This window comes from Desmodus rotundus, chromosome 9 (genome assembly GCF_022682495.2).
Source record: "Desmodus rotundus isolate HL8 chromosome 9, HLdesRot8A.1, whole genome shotgun sequence".
Lineage (NCBI taxonomy): Eukaryota > Metazoa > Chordata > Mammalia > Chiroptera > Phyllostomidae > Desmodus > Desmodus rotundus.
Window position 1 is genome coordinate 104,300,059 of NC_071395.1, and position 22,148 is coordinate 104,322,206.

General features: G+C 38.3%; 1 protein-coding gene across 2 annotated transcripts in view; it reads right to left on the minus strand.

The window, feature by feature from the left end:
- The window catches only part of IKZF3 (IKAROS family zinc finger 3), a 78,546-nt gene extending 56,762 nt beyond the window's left edge, over nt 1–21,784 (minus strand). For both annotated transcript variants that reach the window (XM_053911583.1, XM_053911582.1), the window contains exons 1-2: nt 21,469–21,784; nt 952–1,005 (exon numbers count right to left, since the gene is read on the minus strand). In XM_053911583.1, coding sequence (XP_053767558.1) covers nt 952–1,005; nt 21,469–21,784 — 370 coding nt within the window. The remainder of the gene's footprint in view (nt 1–951; nt 1,006–21,468) is intronic.
- Between the last annotated feature and the right edge of the window lie 364 nt (nt 21,785–22,148).

A 22,148-nucleotide genomic window follows, 5' to 3' on the forward strand; every position in this document is an offset into this window, starting at 1 on the left:
CCCAGCTGCGGCCGGCGCGCCGCACACGGAGCAGGGCTTTCACTGGAACGCAGGAGTAAAATGGAAACACGCTTCATAAAATCCATGCCTGAGACGGCCTGGAAAATGTGTCTAGCAAGGACTCATGTTTTGCTTTATGAAGAGGTGAAGTTTCTAATTTCTGCATACACTCTGTGAACTCCGAGAATCTGTTACAAACACTGGTTCGCTTTTCTCGAGCCTGAAATAACTAACGTGTAAAGTGCACGCCTGCACAACTCATATGGGGTGTAGGTTCAATGAAAATATAAGGCTACAACTCACAGGAATACAAAAAGACACATAGGTGATACATTTTGTGATACGACATAAGCTTTGATTCAAAAAGCGAGTTAATCAATAGAGAAAACATAGAAATTACTTTTGGGAAATAAATGACTTTAAATGTTAATAGTTTATTTTGAAGCAGGGGTCTGCAAACAATGGCCCCAGGGTCAAATCTAACCGTGGCTTGTTTCTGTATGGGCCCTGGAGGTGGAATGGTTCTTATGTTTTTTAAGGGTTGTAAAAAATATGAAGAGGTATATGCAAGAGAGGCCAGTGTGGCTCAGAAAGTCTAAAATATTTCCCATCTGGCCCTTTACAAAAACAGTTTGCTGATCACTGTTCTAGAGTGAAAAACACAACTTGTCCAAATGCAAGCCTACTATATTATTCAACAAAAACTGTCTATTTAAACCAATCAGTTGGAAAAATAACAGTGATGAACATTACGTGGGGTGTGGTTTGGGCCTATGATACCAATGAACTTATATGATCCAAATGGATGAGTTACTTTTGTATCAGGAAGAGACAAACACATTTTTCGTCCCCATCACATTTCCATAGTATTTTTGCTGCAGTCAGCAAGTTCTACTTTCTTTGGTAATTTCAGTAAAGTTACATTTCCAGACAGGAGAGACCTGACGTTACCTGTGGGCACAGACTGCTCCTGAGTGCTTTTCAGTTCCACGTTTGGTTTTATATCTGAAAGAAAAAAGATCATAAATATTATTGCTCAGAATAAATCGTTTTTGTGGGGTTTTTTTTCAGATTTGAGGGTGGTCCATTTAATAAGGACACCATTTCGGAAGCTTCGGCTGCAGATTAACTCTTCAGAGCAGAACTACTCTTTCTCTGTATCCGCCCTTTATTCTCGAAGAGAATAAAAAGCATGAACTACACAGCGATTGTGTTTTAAAGAGATTAAGAAGAGAAATCAGTACTTTGTATTTACCCATCTATTTAATATTTCTGGTACTTTTGTTTTTTTTTATTTTATGAAGACCTGAGTTCCCATCTGGTGTCATCGCTCTTCAGTGTAAAGAGCTTCCTTTGGCATTTTCGGTAGCGCTACAGTGTGAGCAACGACTTAGTTTTCATTTACTTGGAAATATCTTTATTTTGCCTTCAATCTTAAAGAATATTTTTACTTGATAGAGAATTCTGGGTTGACAGTTTTCTTCTAGCACTTTAAAAATGGCATTCCACTGTCTTCTAGCCTCTGCTGCTCCTAAGTTAGTGATAATATTTATATATTATGCTTTTTCTCTGAATGCTTTCAAGAGTTTCCCCTTTCCCTGGGTTTTCAGCACTTTGACTATCACATGCCCAGGTGTGACTGTATGTGAACTCACCCCCCTGGGCGAATTTAACTTCTTATCTGTAAAGTTATTTTTTCAGCAACCTTGATAAGTTTTTAGCCATTATTTCTTCAGATATTTTCCTCCTTTCTCTTGCTCTTTTCCTTTTAGGACTTCAATTGCATGTGTGTGTTAGACTTTTTCATATTTTTCCGCAGTTCCCTAAGGTCTATTCTTTTCCCCCTCAATGTTTTTTTTTTCTTTCTGTTGTTCAGATTGAATACTTTCATTAATGTATGTTCAAGTCTTCTTACTTTCTTCTGTCATCTTAATTTGCTGTTAAGCCAGTCCAATGACCTTTCTATTTCATATATTATAATTTTTAGTTGTAGAACTTTCCATTTTGTTCTTTTTTTATAGTTTCTTTGCTGAGATTTCCTGTGTGTCAATTCACCGCAAGCATACATTCCTTTACATCTCTGAGTATAATTATTACAGCTGATTCAGATCCTTGTCTTCCAATTCCAACATCTATGCCATCTTGAGGTCACTCACTACTGACTTCCTTTTCTTTTGAGTATGGGTAACATTTTCCTTCTTCATAGGAGCTACTCATTTTGGATAATACCCAGGATATTGTAAATGGTGTTACAGAATTAATGAATTCTGTTACGTTCCTTTTAAGAGTATGGGAGTTTATTTTACTTTAAAAAAATTAAAGAATTTTAAAAAAGATTTTGAGAGAGAGGGGAAGGGAAGGAGAAAGAGAGGGAAAGAAACATAAATGTGTGGTTGCCACTTATGTGCCCCTTACTGGGACCTGGCCTGCAACCCAGGCACGTGCCCTGACTGGGAATTGAACCTGAAACCCTTTGGTTTGCAGGCCGGTGTTCAATCCACTGAGCTACACCAGCCAGGGGGTACTTTTTAAAGCATGTAGTTAACTTGCCTGGACTCAAACTCAAATTCTGTCTTACTAGTGATGGGCAGCAGCTAGGGTACCCAGATGTCCCAGTATGCCTGGTATTGAGGGTCTCCCAGAGACCCTTCCAGATGCACAAATTTCTGTTCAGACGGACTGCTCAGAGTGTGACCCACGTAAGCGTAGTTCAAGGATCAGCTACAGATTTGGACCAGCCAGAGGATTTACACACACAAAAAGCCTTCCCTGCCTTCTCTATTCTACACTTCTCCTCCTTACTTCTTAGCTGCTGTACTTGCTATGTTTTTCTTTTTTGAAGAGTTTTTAATTGTTTATGCTATTACCGTTGTCCAGATTTCCCCCCCTTTGTCCCCTGCACCCCGCAACCCCTTTCCCACAGTCAGTCCCCCTACAGTTGTCCATGTCCATCGGTGATGCATATATGTTCTTTGTCCAATCCCTTCATCTTCTTCTAACCGGTCCCACCCTTGCTATGGTTTTGTAAGCCAGTAAAACTATGGCTTATCTTCCGAAGTTTTGGTCACCCTGAGGCTAAAACTGGGGCCTGAACTTGGACAAAAAACACATATAACAAGTTGATTTTGTCATTTTTCAATGCCTTCATTTTTTTCATATTTTATCCAGAACTAATCATTGTTATCTGTTGCAAGTTTGGTTCAATAAGACATAGTCCTCCATTACCAGAAACTGAAAATCATGCGGGGGAGGTAGGAGAGAGTGTAGGACAGAATAAGTGGCAATGGAAGGAGACTTGACTTGGAGTGGCGAACATACAATACACAAATTATGTATTATAGAATTGCACACCTGAAACCTATATAATTTTATTAACCTGTGTCATCCCCATGAATTCAATAAAAAAGAAAAAATTGAAAATCTCCTCTGTTCTTTATTTTAATGGTAATCATATACCCAAACTGTTCAGGATAGTACTGATTTCAAATATTGTATAGTAAAATGTGGTCATATTCCAATTTTTTGGAAAAATATAGTCGCTACATTTATATTCTATTCTAATTTTTAAAAATTAACACATCACCACTAGATGTTAGCAGCCAAACATAAAGTCTAGGAATATACACATATTTTAAAAGTTAGCAAAAAGGTAGCCTGGTCTGGGTGTCAAAACCCAAGACAGGTGGAGGGAATGCCCACACAAAGAACGGGGCAGTCTAGGGCAGCCTCCGGAGACAAAGCAGCACGAAGAGCGAGCCTAGGCGGGGTGAGCAGTCCGAATGAGGTGAGGAGGGATTCTGCACTACGTGGAGGGCAGGCAGCACGGAAAGTCAGAGGCTGAGAGAGGTAAGGAGGGCACGCAGGCAGGAAGATCGCCTGACTTGGAGTACTGGAGTTTGAGAGGGAGGAAAAGGGTAGCCAAGTGAAGGAACAAATTAGCACGAGTCAGTGCCTGAGTACAGTGAAGAAGACATCTACGGGTGGCGGTGGTCTGGTGTGGAGTTTCAGAGCCGACACAGGGTGAGCAAGGCACCCACGCACGGGACAGCGGGGCTGGCACCGTGGAACCGACGTAGGGCAAGGAAAGCGTCTATGCATGGGAGTGGTCTGGTGCACAGTGTCAGAACTTGAGTCAGTTTAAGAGTGCATCCACATGTGAGAGGCAACCTTGCAAGTAGCTGAGAAGTGTGTCCGCACAGAACATGGCACAGCATCTGCACTGAGAAGGACGTGGTAGTGGCAGTGGATGATTGGTTATATAAGGAGGATTGCTAGAATAAGTATCGATAAAAGGATAATGGAAGACACGTTTTTCTCTGTCAGAGGAGTTACAAATATGAAAACGCGTGGTACTGCATTGGAATGGAGGTACTGGCATAAACCCATGACTTCTACGTAGAAATATAAAATACAGGTGTAAATGTGTGTGCACGTGTGCCTATGGGTAAACGTACAGACAGTCCCTAGCCCTGCCTACTGAGAGCACCTGGGAGCAGCGACACACAACAGCTTCTAGGATTCAGATGCTAACTTCTAAACGCCATTCTCCACTTAAAGGAGCCAGGCTCACTGGAGAAATGGCTGATTCTAGGGTTGGAGCAGGGAAAGTACAAGATAGTCTGGAACATTTTGTGTGCCAGAAAGCAAAGAAGTGTTCACAGAATGAAGAGGATATGTTTAAAAAAAAAAAACAAACCCAGAAATGATCTTGAATAGGTTTCTACTGGCCAAACGTGGAACAAGGGAGCATCAAAATAATGATAGTATTGGATTATAAGCCATTGAAACAAACAGAAATTCATGAGGCCATACTGACATTAATGAGTGAATAAATTGAAAGTCTGTAGACAAATGGACTATGTATATAGTTTCAAAGGGCTTCCCCCCCCCATAGGTCTTATTACAAAGACGAAAAGAGTAACCATACGATGGAGAACCGACCAACACCACTGTAACTGAGCCAAGTGACCATCATCGGTAATGAGACAAATGAAAATTATGTGCCACCTGATAATGAAGAGAACACAGCATCACTTCTGTGATATTTCTGCCAAATACGCATAGCATGAATCTAACCACAAGAAAACAAACTCTGATGGGGGGACGGTTTACAAAATAACTGGTTTGTAATCCTCAAAATTGTCAAGGTTATGACGGACTGAGGAACTCCTCCAGACTAAAAAGAGAGTGAAGACTTATGACAGATAAATACAATGTATGACTCTCAGCGGAATCCTCCTGCAGCAAAGAACATCAGGCAAACAACTGGAGAAATCCGAATGAGGTCCAAGGACTAAGTGGCAGTAATGTAGCAATGCTAATTTCCCCATTTTGATGGTTGTTTTGTAGGAGAAGGTAGAACATACACACTGAAGTATTCAAGGGTGATAGAATATCCTGTCAGCAACTTACTCTCAAAATTTCCGGGAAAAAAAATAGTTTTTTGGGGTACTGTAACTTTTCTGTAAGTTTGATAAGTTTTTTTAAGTTAAAAAAAAAGTTTTACCCATGAAACTTTTAATTGCATACTACAGGGATTCTTAACAGAAAAAAAAAAAAGCAAAAGCAAGAAAGAAACCTAGCTCAAAGGTTTTCACATGAGCAAACTTCACGTGAAACCATCTTCCAGTTACTACAGAGCAAGATGACTTTTGATCTGGTGACCTAAAGGAAAAAGGTCCCCTGAACCTTTTAAACCCTCTGCCAACAACATTTACATAGCTCTCAATATTTTTTCAAGAGGCCTTTGTGTGCTATAATTAACAACAGAAATAACTGAGTATAGTTTCTAAGAGAGGATTCTGACTGCCTTAGTACTCAGAACTTAAAGGAGACATTAAAACCCATCTATAATCAGGCTACATGGATGATGTTCTTAGGCACTAAAAATATCCTTAAAACACAAGGACCAAATATATTGAGGTACGTTTCCTCCCCTGAACTTAAGGTCTTTATAAAACAGCCCAGTATGGATAGACAGTAAAGGAATTCCCAAGTGAAGACCAGAAACCTGTTCAGTATTTCTAAGTGCAGCAAAAACTTTTCAGTTTTTAATGGACTACTGTGGAATTTCTTATACTTCAGTCCAAAAAACCCCCCAAAACCCTAAAGAAGTTTCCATTTGATGGGATCTACTGGGGTCTTTTAATGTGTTGGCAGTTGACATAGCTTTAAAATATATATTTTTTAAAGAACACTCTGGAAAGCAAAGAAGGAAGGGTCCATATAGAGCTTTTGATGGAAATAGTTTCCCATTCTGATGTCTGTACATGTTTGGTACAGATGATGAAGGAATTGCAAAGAGGGTTAATTCTGTTCAGAACCTTTGCATTTACCTTTCCCTCTTAACAGAACACTCTTCCCCCCGCTAGCTTCCAAGCCCACTTCCTCTCTCCTCTCAGGTGTGCGCTCAAAAGCCCCCTTACCGAACAAGCTTCGCCTAGCTACCCTTTGTGAAATGCCACCCTTCATCGTCACTTTTTGCTCTTACCTGCTTTATTTCGCTTCGTAAAATTTCTTCATTGTCACCACCTGCCATACTTGTGGTCATTTTTGTTTTTATCTGTCTCCCGGCACCAGGATGTAAGGTCCATGAGAACAGGGACATTATATGTATTTATATTGCTATTTGCTGTGTATTTAGCTCCCACAGGAGTGCCTACTCATGATGGGCACTGAGTAAATACTTGTTACACAAACACGTGAATTTTTACATCTCTGCCATTGACATGAGCACTTAGATGGAGGTTCTGCAAACTACGGCTTAACCACCTGCTTTTGTGTGGCCTGCGAACCAAGAATGGTTTTTTATATTTTTAAGTGGTTAGAAAAAAAAATCAGAAGAATATTGTTTTGTGCCACTTGAAAACTAAAGGAAGTTCCACTTCAGTGTCCATAAATAAGGTTCTACTGTAAACACGACCAAGCCCATTCACTTACGTGTTGTCTGTGGCTGCTTTCTTCCTCCAGTGGCAAAGCTGAGAGTAGCTGAGACAGAGACTATTTATTTGACTTGCAAAACCCAAAACCTGACACATTCAGTATCTGGTCCTTTATGGAAAAAGTCTGCCCAGGTCTGCTCTAGATCTGTTGCTAACACTAATACCGTGCTGTCTAATAGAGTAGTCGCTAGGTACTTGTGGTATTTAAGTTTATTAAAACTGAGAATGTAGTTTCTCGGTCACACCTGCCACATTTCAAGTACTCAGAAAACGTGGGCTAGTGGCTACTGTATTGGACTACACAAAGAACATTCCAATCATCTCAGAAAGTTCTACCAAACGACACTGTTTTCGATTTTAGATCATCTCACTGCTGCCTGGGATACCCCTGCAAAGCTATCACTTTAAACAAACGTGAAAACTCTGGCTCAGGGAAAAAAAAAAAAAAAAAAAGCAAAGTGAATCAAACCATGTAAAAATTAAATATCAACCAAAATTGTAAAGATATTATACTAAGAAACAGCTTAACAATGACCATCTTCTATCAGTATTTCCAAAATTCTTATAAATGGAATTTCAGGAAAAAGCTGTCATTTCCATTAATGCAGTTACCAAAGCCATAAAGCCTCTAGGCAGCACCTTTCATGCAAAGTATTTCACAAATGTGACCGACTGAAAATTTAATGCGACTTTTCAGAGGGTAAAGAACCCCCGCCACATGATGCCGAACATCCCGAGAAAGTGTCTTTAAATGCACGCACATGTGTGTCTTCAAACATGTGTGCGGCATCGTGTTTCCATTAAGATTTTTTGGTACTACTAGATAAAACAATTTTTCTTATCTTATTTAAAAGCCAAAATTACAAACTAGCAGAAAACCCTAGTTAACACTCATTCATAACAGATACCCTCCTGCTCTTCCCACAACTAAGCACCCAATCTCCTAATATTTTCTTAAGGTTTAACTAAATCATTAGTGTTTTCCATTGACACCTTACCTCTTAAATAACAAATCCTTTTTTTTTAACGCTGTTTTTTTTAGATTTTATTTATTTATTTTTAGAGAGAGGAGAAGGGAGAGAGAAAAAGAGGGAGAGAAACATCAATGTGTTGTTGCCTCTTGCACACCTCCAGCTGGGGACCTGGCCCGCAACCCAGGCATGTGCCGACTGGGAATTGAACCAGTGACCCTCCAGTTCACAGGCCGGCACTCAATCCACTGAGCCACACCAGCGAGGGTGCTAAATAATGAATCTTATAAGATTTACATAGCTGACCAATATATTGGACTGTAAAAGTTAAAGGCTATTTTTCTTGTAGCCTCCCAAAGCACTTAACAAATTCAATTTTTTTTCTACCAGTACTGAAAACAAGCCTTCATCACATGCTTACTGAGAAATGACGATTTCAATTTTGTTTTTATTCCTCAGATCCTCTTTTCATTGACAAAGATGCTATTTTAAAATTATTTTTCACTGTTTAGAATTTTTGTTATGGTACCAGTATTTTTCTCAGAGATTCTAGCATGTCACGTGCTGCAAAATTAAAGGGAGTGGGTTACAGACAAAATTTAAACTTGCAAATGGCAGGAATCTAGTTAATTGAGATTTCATCAAAGTTCACATGTGAATGTTTTTACCTTTTGCTCTAATATAATCTATGAACAGGACCATTAGCAATCAAATTTGTTACCATATTTTTAATTTGAATCATTATGAACTTGCCTTCATTTTGATACTATTAAGTAATTATTATTCAGTTGACAATACCAGCTAACAAAATTATACTTTAAGTTTCAGAGATCAGGTTTCCACGTGCTGTTCTGCTCCCAGTAGGAAGTGTAGGTGCTAAAGGAGAACCAAGTGCCTCAGACAGTGTCTCAGAAAGACCCCTGCACGGCCGCTGAGGGCTGCCAGAAAGCTGTCTCGGAATGTTGGCGTTTCTTTTTATCTTCCTAACAGTAAACTGACTCCCCTACACCCATGCCTCTTCAAAAAATAGTTTCTTTTATCTAAAATGTCCACTTTTACTTTTTAACCAAAAGCTTGGGAAACTGTGTCACTCACTACAAAAATATTCACAATTGCAACATTAACACTTGGGGCTGAAGTGTTAGCTACTATTTCTAAAAGGTCCTTCACCATTTCCTTTTATCACTATGACATATAATCAATTCCTAGAACTTTGGCATCACAAGGACAGTTCTGTATAATGAAACATTATCCCAGTAATTAATGAAATTAGAATATTAGAAATGGAGTGTGAGCGCCGGTTCGATTCCCAATCGGGGCACATGCCTGGGTTGCGGGCCAGGTTCTCAGCAGGGGGCATGGGAGAGGCAACCACACACTGATGTTTCTTTCCGTCTCTTTCTCCTTCCCTTCCCTGTCTCTAAAAATAAATAAAATCTTAAAAAAAGAAAAGAAAGAAATGGAGTGGGTATTTTAACCAGCTTAAGTGACCTTCCTCTGCCACCTGATGCTTTCCTCCAATATCTCCCTATTTGGGTTGTATAGCCTCCACTTAGACACTACCAATAATATAGAAGAAGTTATTCCTTTCCATCTCAGAAAAAGCTCTAATGGTTAAAAAAATTCTGCCCTGGCCAGTGTGGCTCAGTTGGTTGGAGCATCAGCCCGTAACCAAAAGGTTAGTGGGTTCGATTCCCAGTCAGGTCACATAAGTAGGTTGCAGGTTTGATCCTCGATCCCGGTGTGTAAGGCAACCAACTGATGAGTGAGGATTAAAAAAAGAAAAACGGTCTTTCTAAAGTGTAGCTGAACTCAAATTTCCTGACATGTCCATTTCAGGTCCTAGTTCAGCTTCCTGGCAACATACAAGATAAGTTATCACACCTACGCTACCACTCAGTTCCCTGACCGTGATGGGAGCTTTCTTCTGGACCTGGTTTCGTTTGCACTGGTCCTCCAAAAGAATGGCGCCAAGCCCTTAGCCCAGCAGTGCAAATGAGATCTCATAGCATCTCATAACATTTCTGGAAGATAAACAGGTACAATAGCATTTATTATTCTTCCCATTTTACAGACGAAATTCAAGACACAAAAAGATGACAAAAATTATAGTCACTTAATTGTCCAAGGTACAATGTCAGGGACACATTAAGGAGAGAAGCAGGATCAGTTTCTGGAGTTTCGCCTTTGTTTCAAAGAATGTACATGTTTTAAAGTACTTTCCTATATGGGTTATAAACTTAGAAGAAGGTCAGAAATAGAAGATATTTTAGACTCAATTAATTCAAATACCTCAAAAGACTCTGACGGAGGGGAAAGGAAGACATAAAAACAAAGGGTGTGCTTTAAAATGAGAGTAATCCCTCCAACCATGAAACACTTCCTTTCTTCCTTAAATCAAGGTGAAGGTTAACACCAGATCAAATACAGCCCGTGTTACCATTCCAATTCTCCCTCCTTTGCCCTTTTTTATAAAGTATTCCATTTTCCCCTAGGTTAGATGTCTAATAAAGAAATTATAGACTGTGGAGCACAGGTTTAAAACAACAAATTTAACATCTAGTGTTATTTTCTTTGAAAGGTCAGTTACTCTGAAGTCATAGACAGATATATTTCAATTTTACCACGGATATCACATGCCACTAAATGAACATGTAGAAAGAAAAGGAAGAATGTGCATTTCATGTCATTGCTATTTTTTAAAAATGTTTGTGTTAAGGTGACTAAATCCAACATATTCCTAGTAAGATTTTCATATTATTACTGTAAAATGCCTAGGTTTTGTTATAAAATAACTGGGGTCAAAACCAGAATCATTAATTTGAAGTGGGTAATATACCTAAATGTAAAAATTTAAAAATCAAATTTCTTCACAGAAGAATATTTTCATGGTCTTGGAGTGGCAAAGATTTCTTAAATAGGACATAAGATGCACTTAATCCCTCCCCCCAAATTTGATAAATTAGTCTTCATTAAAATTAAGAATTCTAATTATCAGATTAATAAAAGAAATAAGCAAGTTACAGACTATGAGAAAAATTTACAATACACTTTTGATAAAGTACACCTTTCCAAAATATTTTTAAAATGCCTACAAAACCAATTTAAAATGCAAACAATCCAACCTTTTTCAAAATCTTCACTTGAGGATATGTTTACTGACTTTTAGAGAGAGAAGAAAGGAGGGAAAGAGAGAGAGAGAAACATCGATCAGTTGCCTCCAGTACTCGCCCATACCAGGAATCGAACCCACAACCTAGGTATGTGCCCTGACCAGGAAACAACCCCAGTCTTTTGGTGTATGGGACAATGCTCCAACCAAGCCACCTGGCCAGGGCCAAAAAACCCAACTTTTAAAAAATGCACAAAAAATTTATTCAGGCACTTCAGGAAAGAGGTATCCAAATGGCCAATAAACATGTGAAAAGGTATTCAACATCATTACTCCTCAGAAAAATATAAATTAAAGCCACAATGAAATACCATTACACACCCACCAAAATGGCTAATTTTGTTTGTTTGTTTGTTTTTGGTGTCAGAGGTGGGATAAAATGGCTAAAATTAAAAAGACTGACTGATAATAGCAAATGTTGGCAAGACGTGGAACTACAGCTCTCAGACATTGCTAATGGGAAGGGTAAATTGGCCCGACCACTTTGGAAACTGTTTGGCAGTAAGTATTAAAGCTAAATATATGCCTATCCTGACCCAGAAATACTAGCCCTATATACCCAAGAGAAATGACTGTGTATGTCCACCAAAAGAATGCTCATAATACAAACACTGGAAACAATCAAATGTTCATCAACAGTAGCATGAATAAACAAATTGTGGTATACTCATATTCATACTACTCAACAGTAAGTGAGAATGAACCACTAGTGAATGTTACAGTACAGATGGATCTCAAAAGTACGCTGAGCAAAAAGAAGCCAGACATTTAAAAAAGCTCATACTGTATGATTCCATTTATACGGAATTCAAGAGCCATTTAAAAAAGCTCATACTGTATGATTCCATTTATACGGAATTCAAGAACAGGAAAACTGATCTATGGTCGTACAAGTCTAAATGGTGGTTAACTTGGAGCCAAGAGGGTATATTAACTATAAGTGGGCACAGGGGAAAGTTCTGGGGTGAGGCAAATGTCCCATACCTTGATCTGGAAGGTGCGTATACAGGTAAAAATTAATCAAGCTGCATACATAAGATGTGTACTTTTTGTATAAGTTGTTCCTTAATTTTTTAAAAATCTATTAAACAGTCAAACATCCTCACATATCTAAAAATCCAAACTTTAGAAATGCAATTTGAGAAGTATCTTCCCACTTTTGCAAAAAGTTTGAATTTCAAGGGTTTTTCATGATTCTTCTATAATCTTTATAGATTATATCTACGCTAACCACCCACTAAAAAGACACCATATATCTTAAAAATTCTCATGGTTAGGAAATTTATTTACATGTCATGTGACAACTAAATATGAAGGTATTTCCAGTGATACCTAATTCCCCAAACCACCCTGAGAATTGAGATTTCAAGATGTTTTGTCATGTGATTTATTTGGTCTTTGATTTTTTTCAATAAACTTAGGCTACAGGTAGGTTGTCATTCATCTTTGGAAAACAAAAACAAAATCTCTTGATTCACATGTTTCTCCAGTACCAACCCCACTTATCTCTGCTTCTCACCTTCTAGCTAAACTTCTTGGGGGGAAAATGGTCGGTATCAATGTTTCTGCTTCCTATTATCCCCATTCCTGCTTTACCCACTTCAGTTCGATTTCCATCCCCATCACTGCACAACAACAGGTTTTGTTAAGGTCACCAGCAGGTTTTATGTTGCCGAAACCAACCCACACTTGTTGTCTTCCCTTTACTTGATTTTTCAGCAACATTCAACATAAGTGACGACCTACTCCTTCATGAAACACTCCTGTCTTCAATTCCACTACACCCTACTCTGCTGATTTTCCTCCTGTCTTGCTTTGCTGCTTTCTTTTGCCACCGCCTCCTCCTCTATCTGCGTACCTAAATAAGATATTTTTCAGGGTTCAATCCCGAGTCCCTTCTCCCCACTTTCATTAGGTGATAACCATTTATGAACATGGCATTAAGAATCATTTATGTGCTGAGAATAACCAAATTGCTATCTCTAGCCAGACCTCTTCTTTAGAGGAGAGGTTCACCCACCCTGTGCCCAACTATTATTCTCCACATTAGCTCTCATAGTACACACCATAGTTTTAATTATTTCTTTTGTCATTTGAAGACTTTATTTATTTATTTCTAGAAAGAGAGGAGGGGAGGGAGAAAGAGAGGGAGAGAAACACTGATGTGAGAGAGAAACATCGATAGGTTGCAACCCAGGCGTGTGCCCTGACCCGGAATCAAACCGGTGACCTTTCTCTGAATGATCCCAACCAACTTAGCCATGCTGGTCAGGGCTGGGGGCTTGTTTTTCTTAGCTGACTATAAATGCCACGAGGGCAAAAGCATTGTCCGTCTTGCTCACCACTGTGTTTCCAATATTTTGCCTACATGGCATATACCAGGCGTTTGATAAATATTTTTTAAAAGATTGTATTTGTTTTATTTTTAGAGAGGGGAAGGGAGGGAGAAAGAGAGGGAGAGAAACATCACATGGTTGCCCCTCACACGCCCCCAACTGGGGATCTGGCTCGAGCAACCCAGGCATGTGCCCTGACTGGGAATTGAACCAGCGACCCTTTGGTTCACAGGCTGACGCTCAATCCACTGAGCCACACCAGCCAGGGCTAAGGAAAAAAGTGACAAAAAATTTTGTCTTGTTCTTATGTCTCATCTAACTCCTGTGAGACTGACCATGGAGTACCTAAAGGCGTCATCACACGATCATCAAGCACCATTGCATAGAGCAAGAGCTATCAGGTTTATAAGCACTGTATTAAATTTTAATGTCATTTTGTTTAATTATTATTTGTCCTATTACACAGGGATATGCAAAAAATAGGTTAATAATAATAAATAATGAACAAGAATAAACTCTGTACTCAAAAGTAGGTTTGCAGCTATACATGAAACATGTTCTATCCTTGTATTATTTATTATATAATATTATTTATTATTGTTAACCTACTTTTCCCCACCTCTGTACAGAATGTGCAAATTGGATTGCCTGAACGTATTCTAGTTGTTTAGGTTTGGGGCAAATAGGATCACATTAGGTCACTCATGTTTATAGCAGATGACTGTAGGGTCCTTTGACTTAATAAATTCCATTTATCAAGGTACGCCCAGATGCTGTTGGCTTGGCTAACTTAGAAGCTATATACTTGTTTGTGTACTCTAGTCTCTCAGTCCCACCAATTCAAACCTGAGCTAGGACTTTTATATTCATTGCCCTATCTAAATCTTTATAGAAACCATAACATTTACACATTACCATGTATTGTTGTATTCCTTCAAAGTCACTCACAAAGAGTCAAAACGACAGATTATACTCAGAAATGTTGAGGGTCTATTTTATTGCTTACCCAACAAGTTCACAATTTTATTTCTAGGACGCACGAAAAATATTAAAATGGTCTCATTCTGATTATTCAGTCCACTTACAAAAATATTCCTCCTGATTATGGGAAATTTTGTTTTTATGGTGGTGAGCAGAAGTGTGTTGGTTAGGATGGACCATAAACTCTTTTGTCCTGCTGAAATGATTCACAAACCAAGAGAGGTTGAGAATAAGTGGTTTGTACAAGTTATAAGTAATTTGTCTCACCTGGCCTGCTGAATCCACTGGCACATAGCTGCTTTAGACAAATATTTCTTGTAGTCCAATGGGCCATCTATTTCCCCAAATCTGAGTGGTACAGCACAACATCCATAGTACCAAACTAAAATTAGGAAGCTCTGTCTTACAAGGAAGTAATATAGCCAAAGGGACCGGGGTTTAATTTCTGAGTCATAATTTCCACAGAACTTGATGAATGAATCTTAGACAATACTGGCTTCCAGAGACTACTTAAAAGGAAAGTGTTTGTATAACAGTTTTCTTTTTTTTTGTTTATATCTTTATTGAGGCACAATTGGTATATAACATCATAGAAGCTTCAGGTGTATATTATAATTTGATATCGGGATATCCTACAAAGTGATCACCACCAAAAGTCCAGGTGCCGTCCATCAGCATACCCTTCACCCATTTTACCTGCACCCCAACCCCCTCCCCCTCTGGTAACCACCAATCTGTTTGTTGTACCTATGAGCTTGTTTTTGTTTTGTTACGTTCATATGTTCAAATTCATATATCTCACATCTTCTTTAGCCGTTCATCCACAGATGAACGCCTAGGTTGTCTCCCTATCTTGGCAATTGTCAAAAATGCTGCAATGAACATGGGGGTGCATATATCTTTGCAAATTAGTGTTTTCGTATTCTTCAGATACATACCCAGAAGTAGAATAGCTGGGTCATATGGTAACTCTATTAACTTTTTTAGGAATCTCTATACTCTTTTCCATAGTGGCTACAATATACCGATAGTTTCTAAACTTTTTTTGAAGAAGTATGTCATTTTTTCCAATTTATGAATTCCCATACATAAAACAGGTACAGGGGTATCTTAGTAGACAATTATATTAAGTTTAAATAATAATTATTAAAAAGTCAAACAATAAGACAATATAGCTGTTTTAATAACCAAAAACTGAAAATCTTTAATTATTGATGAAAGTTGTAACTTTATGTTGACTTCAACATGTGAGGATGGAAAGTAATCTTTGTTTCAAAGCTGGATCACTAAATAACTAACAATTGTACAAATTCTTTAAGTCTGAACCTAAAACTCAGACAAGAAGCACACCAACCTTACAATAGGTATTTTAAACATTTATAATATATAATCATGATGTATCATGACACAAATTCTTGTTATTGAGCAGTTGATTACGATACTATACTGTGACAAAAGCACCTCAGCCTAAGCTTTTATAGGCACTTAATTAAATACATGGAAGAGGAGAGTTAGTGATAGTCTTAAATAATTGCATGTGAACAAATATGCACAGGGAAAAAATACCAGTGCAGAACCATAATCTTACTCAAGTCACATTTATGACAGTTTGATATTTTCAAAGAGTTAATTTAAAAAGTTTTATTTTGAGGCCTGGCTGGTGTAGCTCAGTGGATCGAGTGCTGGCCCGTGAACCAAAGGATTGCTGGTTCAATTCCCAGTCAGGGCACATGTCTGGGTTGTGGGCCAGGTCCCCAGTAGGGGGAGTGCAAGAGGCAACCACACACTGATCTTTCTCTCCCTCTCTTTCTCCCTCCCTTCCCTTCTCTCTTAAAAATAAATAATTTTTTAAAGTTTTATTTTGAGGTTACAGTATAAATTTATACATTGATAATCTTCAATGAATGAAAATTCGGTAAATGACATATATGAAAGTCAAATGAAATTTAAATCAAGCTAACCCCCGATGCACATTCCACTCTTCTACCAAACCTTCAACAGCATCTCTGACAAATTAACCAGCAGAATTAACTAGTTCCAATGTCACTATTTTCCTTACTCTCTTTTCCATAAAAGTCAAACAAATAGTCAAATGACCCAACACACAGGCAACTCCTTCATTAATTCGTTCAATAAATATGACTGGCCTCCTACTATGTGCTGGGGACTGGTCTGGGGACTGGTTATCATTGCTGATTTAAAAGTGCCTACACTTTGGAACTTGACAGTCTTAGAAGGGGTTACAGGTGTGTTGATGACCAAAATAAGCAAGAAATCTAGTTACATTATCTTTAGATAATTAAGAGTCAAAATATAGTTTTGTATTGTGATGCTATTGAAATGTTTTCTATTTCTCTTATTTAAAAAAAAGATTCCTTTATAAACCCACAAATAACCTGATGTGCCAAAAATTTTCATTCCTAAAAACACTCATTAATAAATACGAATTGTGATATGTATCTCTATGTTGCCAATTTCACTTAATATAAAATGTCAGGAGGCAAGCTGATTTAGATTTTTGTCCATTAGTAAAGAATATTGTTCCATAAATGCATTTTATTCTGTTTCATATCCATTAATCAACACTTACTTTTTTAAAAAGTCTCTCCTAGATGGGACATATATCCAGTATAATATGGTATCAACTCCATATTGTCTTAATTTGCTCTACACCACCGTAGACTATACAAACCAGATGCAAAAAGCAGGTCTCAATTAAGGCTGAAAAAAGTATCTCATTCATAACCTGGGGATTACAGTATTTTGAAATATTACACTCTAGTAATTAATAGAGTTATACATAGACACATAGGTCACATTTCGAACAATCTACATATGATAGAAATCTATTATAATTATTATTATATTAGTTCACTTGTTTTTAGTGATTAAAAAGGCCTTAGGGTGATCCTTATGATTTTTAATTATTCTAAGTATACCACTTAATGGAGAGTTGTATTTTTAAAAGGCTAGATAGAAGAGTGCACTATATGCCCTTGTGAGGTTGAAGGTCTCTTTTCAGAATAATTAATCCTTAGCCCAAGAAAAGATTTACTGAGCATTTACTACATGCAGGTTTCTGTGTCAATCACTCGGCTCCCTACATGGTCTAGGAACTCTAGCCTGAATCAGGAGCCAATTAATACTGGGTGTCTGATAGAAGATCTACTAATAATCTTTTAGCCCTAAATAAGTGTAAGTGTATACACATTTATATATTAATGACAAGTTTATAATAAGGTATTTAAAAGGTATCCCTGGAAATTTTCATGCTAATTTTGTGGTATCATCTATATCTTACCAATCGAGAAAACAAATTTCTGCTCCTATTTGATCTGTACTTCAAGGGACTAACATGGGATCCTGAAATCTGCTGAGGCAAGTAGATAAGACTGGGCTCTAAGTGGTAGTCTAGCCAAAAATAAACCAATAAATAGTAACATTTTTGTTTTCTAAGCTTCCTTTTTCTATTATACAATTTAATAAAGTACTTTATAAGAATTTTCTGAGTTCTATCAAAGAATTACTAGCACCAACCCCCTACTCACAAAAATTAATTATGGAGAACAGTGTGCTGATGGGGGGGAGGGATGTGGGTAGAGGTGGAAGAGCGGGATAGAGGGGGATAGAGGGGTAGAGGGGGATAAATGGTAATGGAGAAAAATACAATAAAAACAAAAAACTAAAATAAAAACAAATAAATACATAAAAGCATCATGATAAACATAATGAAAATTACTTCACAGCACTATTTTCTTAACTGGATGCAACAAACTCCAAGGGTCTTCTATGAACCAGGAACTGTTCCTGACACTGAGCGTACAAAAATAAGAAGCTTAAAGACCAGTGGAGAAATAAACACTTAACCCAGTAAGGAATTGCGGTACAACTGGCAGGAGCACGTGCAGAAAGACTTCCAGCCTAGCTCAGGGAGGTGAGGAACTGGGTGGGGTAACTACCAGAAGGCACCAGGGCAGGTCATCAGAAGGAGATCATGGTGATGATGCCTGAGCAGAGTCTTGGAAGATGAGCAGGCAAAACCAGGTAAACAATGGGGTGGAAATTTTAGCAGACATAGAAGTATGAAACAGTATATTTATTGGACTCTAGGAAATTTTCTAAAATTACATTCTACCAGGACTCCATGGCCTTTCTGTGGCTTTGGTTCCTTTGCACTTCACCATTTCATCCCTCATCCGCTCATAATGGAGGGCTAGGAAACTCCACCATTCAAAAGCTGTATGTGTAAATCGCAATCATCCAAAGCACAGAAAGGGATCTTGAAATGAAAAATGGCTTCCACAAAAGCAGTGTGGTAAAAAGTGGAAGATGACATCAAGAAGGAGACAAAGTTGCACAATAACCTGGGACTATTTCGTGTAGGGGCATTCAGCTCTGCACAGTTCAAACCCCCGTGAGAATATACTGTAGAACAACACATTACCTGACGGTCGGAATAGCGACCCAGGGTCACCAAGATACAGTTATCTTGTGTGTACCTGTTTATAAAGCAGGGGGGCTATATACTAACACACTTAGAAAGATCTCTATCCAATAATGTTTAAATAGAAAGGTTTTATATTAAGTGAAAAGCATGCCAATACCTGTGAAATTCATTTTTGTGAACAATCTCATTTCTCAACCATGCCAGATAGAATGGATATTATTACAGCACAAATAACAAAATTTAGCAATGTAAAGAGTCCTTGGATAGAAAATACTTAGGATCACAGATTGTGAGAAAAATTCATAGCTTCTGATTTATTATATGCATTAACTCTTTTTTTTAACATGATAATTTCTATTTCAAAAGCTTATTTTACCTGACATTTTCACACATAAAAAATCTCAATAAATGTCTGTTGAAGGAAAAGATGAATGAATTGTAAAAGATTTTTATATGCTAAAGAAATGACTGACTATATGGCTTCACATTTCACAATTAAACTGTAGCACATTAATTTGGTCAACAAATTAGGCAAAAAAAAGGTATTCCATAAAGTATTCCACTTTCTCACATTGTCAAGAAATGAAAGATATCCAACATAGGTCAAATCTCTATGCTAGGTTGAGACCAACATATCAAAATAATATAAAAATACTTTATTTTAAATATCAAACACATAAGCCCTATTAGTCAATCTTGGATGGCTACAAATGAACAAGATATTTTACTACATAAAATACTCTGTCCTCAAGGACCTGATGTTAGAACAGCCCAATTCACATCATTAACTTTTTTAAATTTTTATTTTTTGATTGAAGTGTTGAAGCTTTTGCATTAAGCTTACTATATACCACCTATCTCCATGGACCTAAGGGTTCGGTCATCTAAACTCACAACTGATCACTCATCTACATTCTATATTGGATCTCTTTCCATGCACAGTATGTGCATTTTGAATTAAATTCTACATGAGTTTTTATTCCTTCCTTATTCAGACCATCTTCACCCAGGCTTGCCTAAAAATCTTTATGACATTAATATCCTAAATTGTGTTATTTATTTAACAATTTCTTTATGTCACATTAAATAAATGAATTTGGTAGTATTAACATGTACAGAGAAATGCTCCAGTTTCCATGGATTTACACTCTGCTATGTTATTCTTGAAAAGTAAAATGGTTAAGAGTAGGAAAAGATAGTGTTGCAGTACTGATTTGTAATTAACAAAAACAAATCTAGCAATTCACTTATAATAAACCAGGAAAGTTTTTAAAATTATTTTTCATAGTGTACAGCAACTTCATTTTTTCCTGTCCTTGGACAGTGAAACCTTTACATGTTAAAAATTACACTCCATAGACCATTTTAAAAATACTCAAAGTGCCAATTTTTATTTAAAAGACCCCGATAATTTAAAACTTTAAAAGCATAAAGAGTTTTTCATACAACACTTGAGGCATTATTTAATAATGGCCATTTTAAAGTTTCTATGCACACACTAAATGCATAATGTTCATTGACTTATTATTTGGCATTCTAGAGAAAAAAAATGTGTACCTGGGCCAAGGCCATTGAAAACACTGTTAGCATACCCATACACAAACCGAGGGTTTAGGGCCACACTACTGCACTCCAATTTATTGTGAAACAAAAGCCTGATCACATTTATTTTCATGTCCCAAAGTATTTACTCTAATAACTTCGTATATTCTAGACCCAAAGCTGCCAAAGACCAAGTTTCATTGGCAATAAGAGAACCTTTGATTGTTTATGAGTATCCATGCTACTCATAGTATTTATCAAATTAACATTTTAATTGGGTGTCATTATCTCATTTATTAATTGGATGAATAGTGATTTTTTCCTCATAAATTCTGATTTTCTAAACATCACCACCTCCCCCAACCTGAGATGCATCTGCCATTTTCAAGGTTTTAGAAGCACTTGTTGGAGAGACTATTGAAAAGTTTACAACAGCACTGTGAAAATTTAGTTATCCCGATGAAGTACATACTAAAATTATTTTAAGGTGCCAAGATAATCTTATAACTTTCAAAATTAATTCAAGTGAAACTCAATGTGAGCCTGCTTTCTGCTTTGTGTAGAGAAGGACCATTAGAAGTTCGATTTCCAAGGGACCAGCAAGGGCCAGACACTTTAACGCGTCCCTTTCCCAATGACGGCGGTTATTCTCAGAGGGAAAAAAGTCACCCTTCTGTCTAAACAAGTCACTTACATTAGCCTAATTCCAGTGGACATTGAGGCCACAGGTGGAAAAAAAAATCCAAAAGGATTATTTACTCCAAACCAGGTTTGCTGACTTTTCAGGGCCGCCCATAGATACTTTTCCTTTGTAGACTTAGAATTGACCCCTCCGGTTTGACACCCGCTAAGAAATAAAATATCGGAGAAGTTACCACTTTCCAAAGTTGGTGGCGGGGAGGCATGTGAGAGATGGATGAGAACCGACGCGCTTTGCCCTCGGAAATGCCTCATGTTTACTTTTGCACAAGAAACAAACAGAAGCAAAACCGAGATTCAGAAGGCACTCTCTCTGCTGCACGCCCTGGCCGAGCTTTTCAAAGACCCCTCGGGAAAAGAAGCTGGGCTGGAGGCTCACCTTCCATGTCGCCGCCGGGCCGGGCCGGGCTGGAGCAGCCGCTCTCGCTGCCCGCCACTCCACGTGCTCCTGCCGTCGCCGGGACGCAGCGCGCAGCTGGCGGGAGATTCCCGGCGCGGGGAGTCCCCGGGATCCGCCGGCGTCGGCGCAGATCGGAAAGGGCAGGAGCCAGCGACCCGCCGGTGCGCGGGGCTACAGCGGCGCTGGCTGGTGGCGGCTTTAAAAGACGCTCGCCGAGGAGCGCAGGAGGTTCCGCTCCTCCATCCCCTTTTTGAATGTCAAACCGGAGAAGCCTCACAGGATGGAAACAGCGCATCACTGAAGTGTCTCAAAATGTCTGCTTCACAAGGACGAGGACGGCGGGGCGCTCCCACGCCGGGCGAGGGGCGAGGGAGTCGGGAAGGCTTCCCTGCAAGTGTACGTTCCGGGAGGTCTGTCTCAAACGGGGCGAGATCTGGAGCTCTGGGTCTGCACTGAGGGATAACGACCATGAATACCAATGAGAACCTTTATCAGCCATGTGAATGGAGCAAAGTTCTTGGTCCAAATTTGCAGGCAGTTCAGAAGGATTTTGGCACTTTTATCAACTGAACTTTTTAATTTTGGGAAGCAATTCTCTCATTTTAGTTTTCCCTTCTAGGAACTGCTTAGTTTACTTGCCACCACTCACAAAATACCAT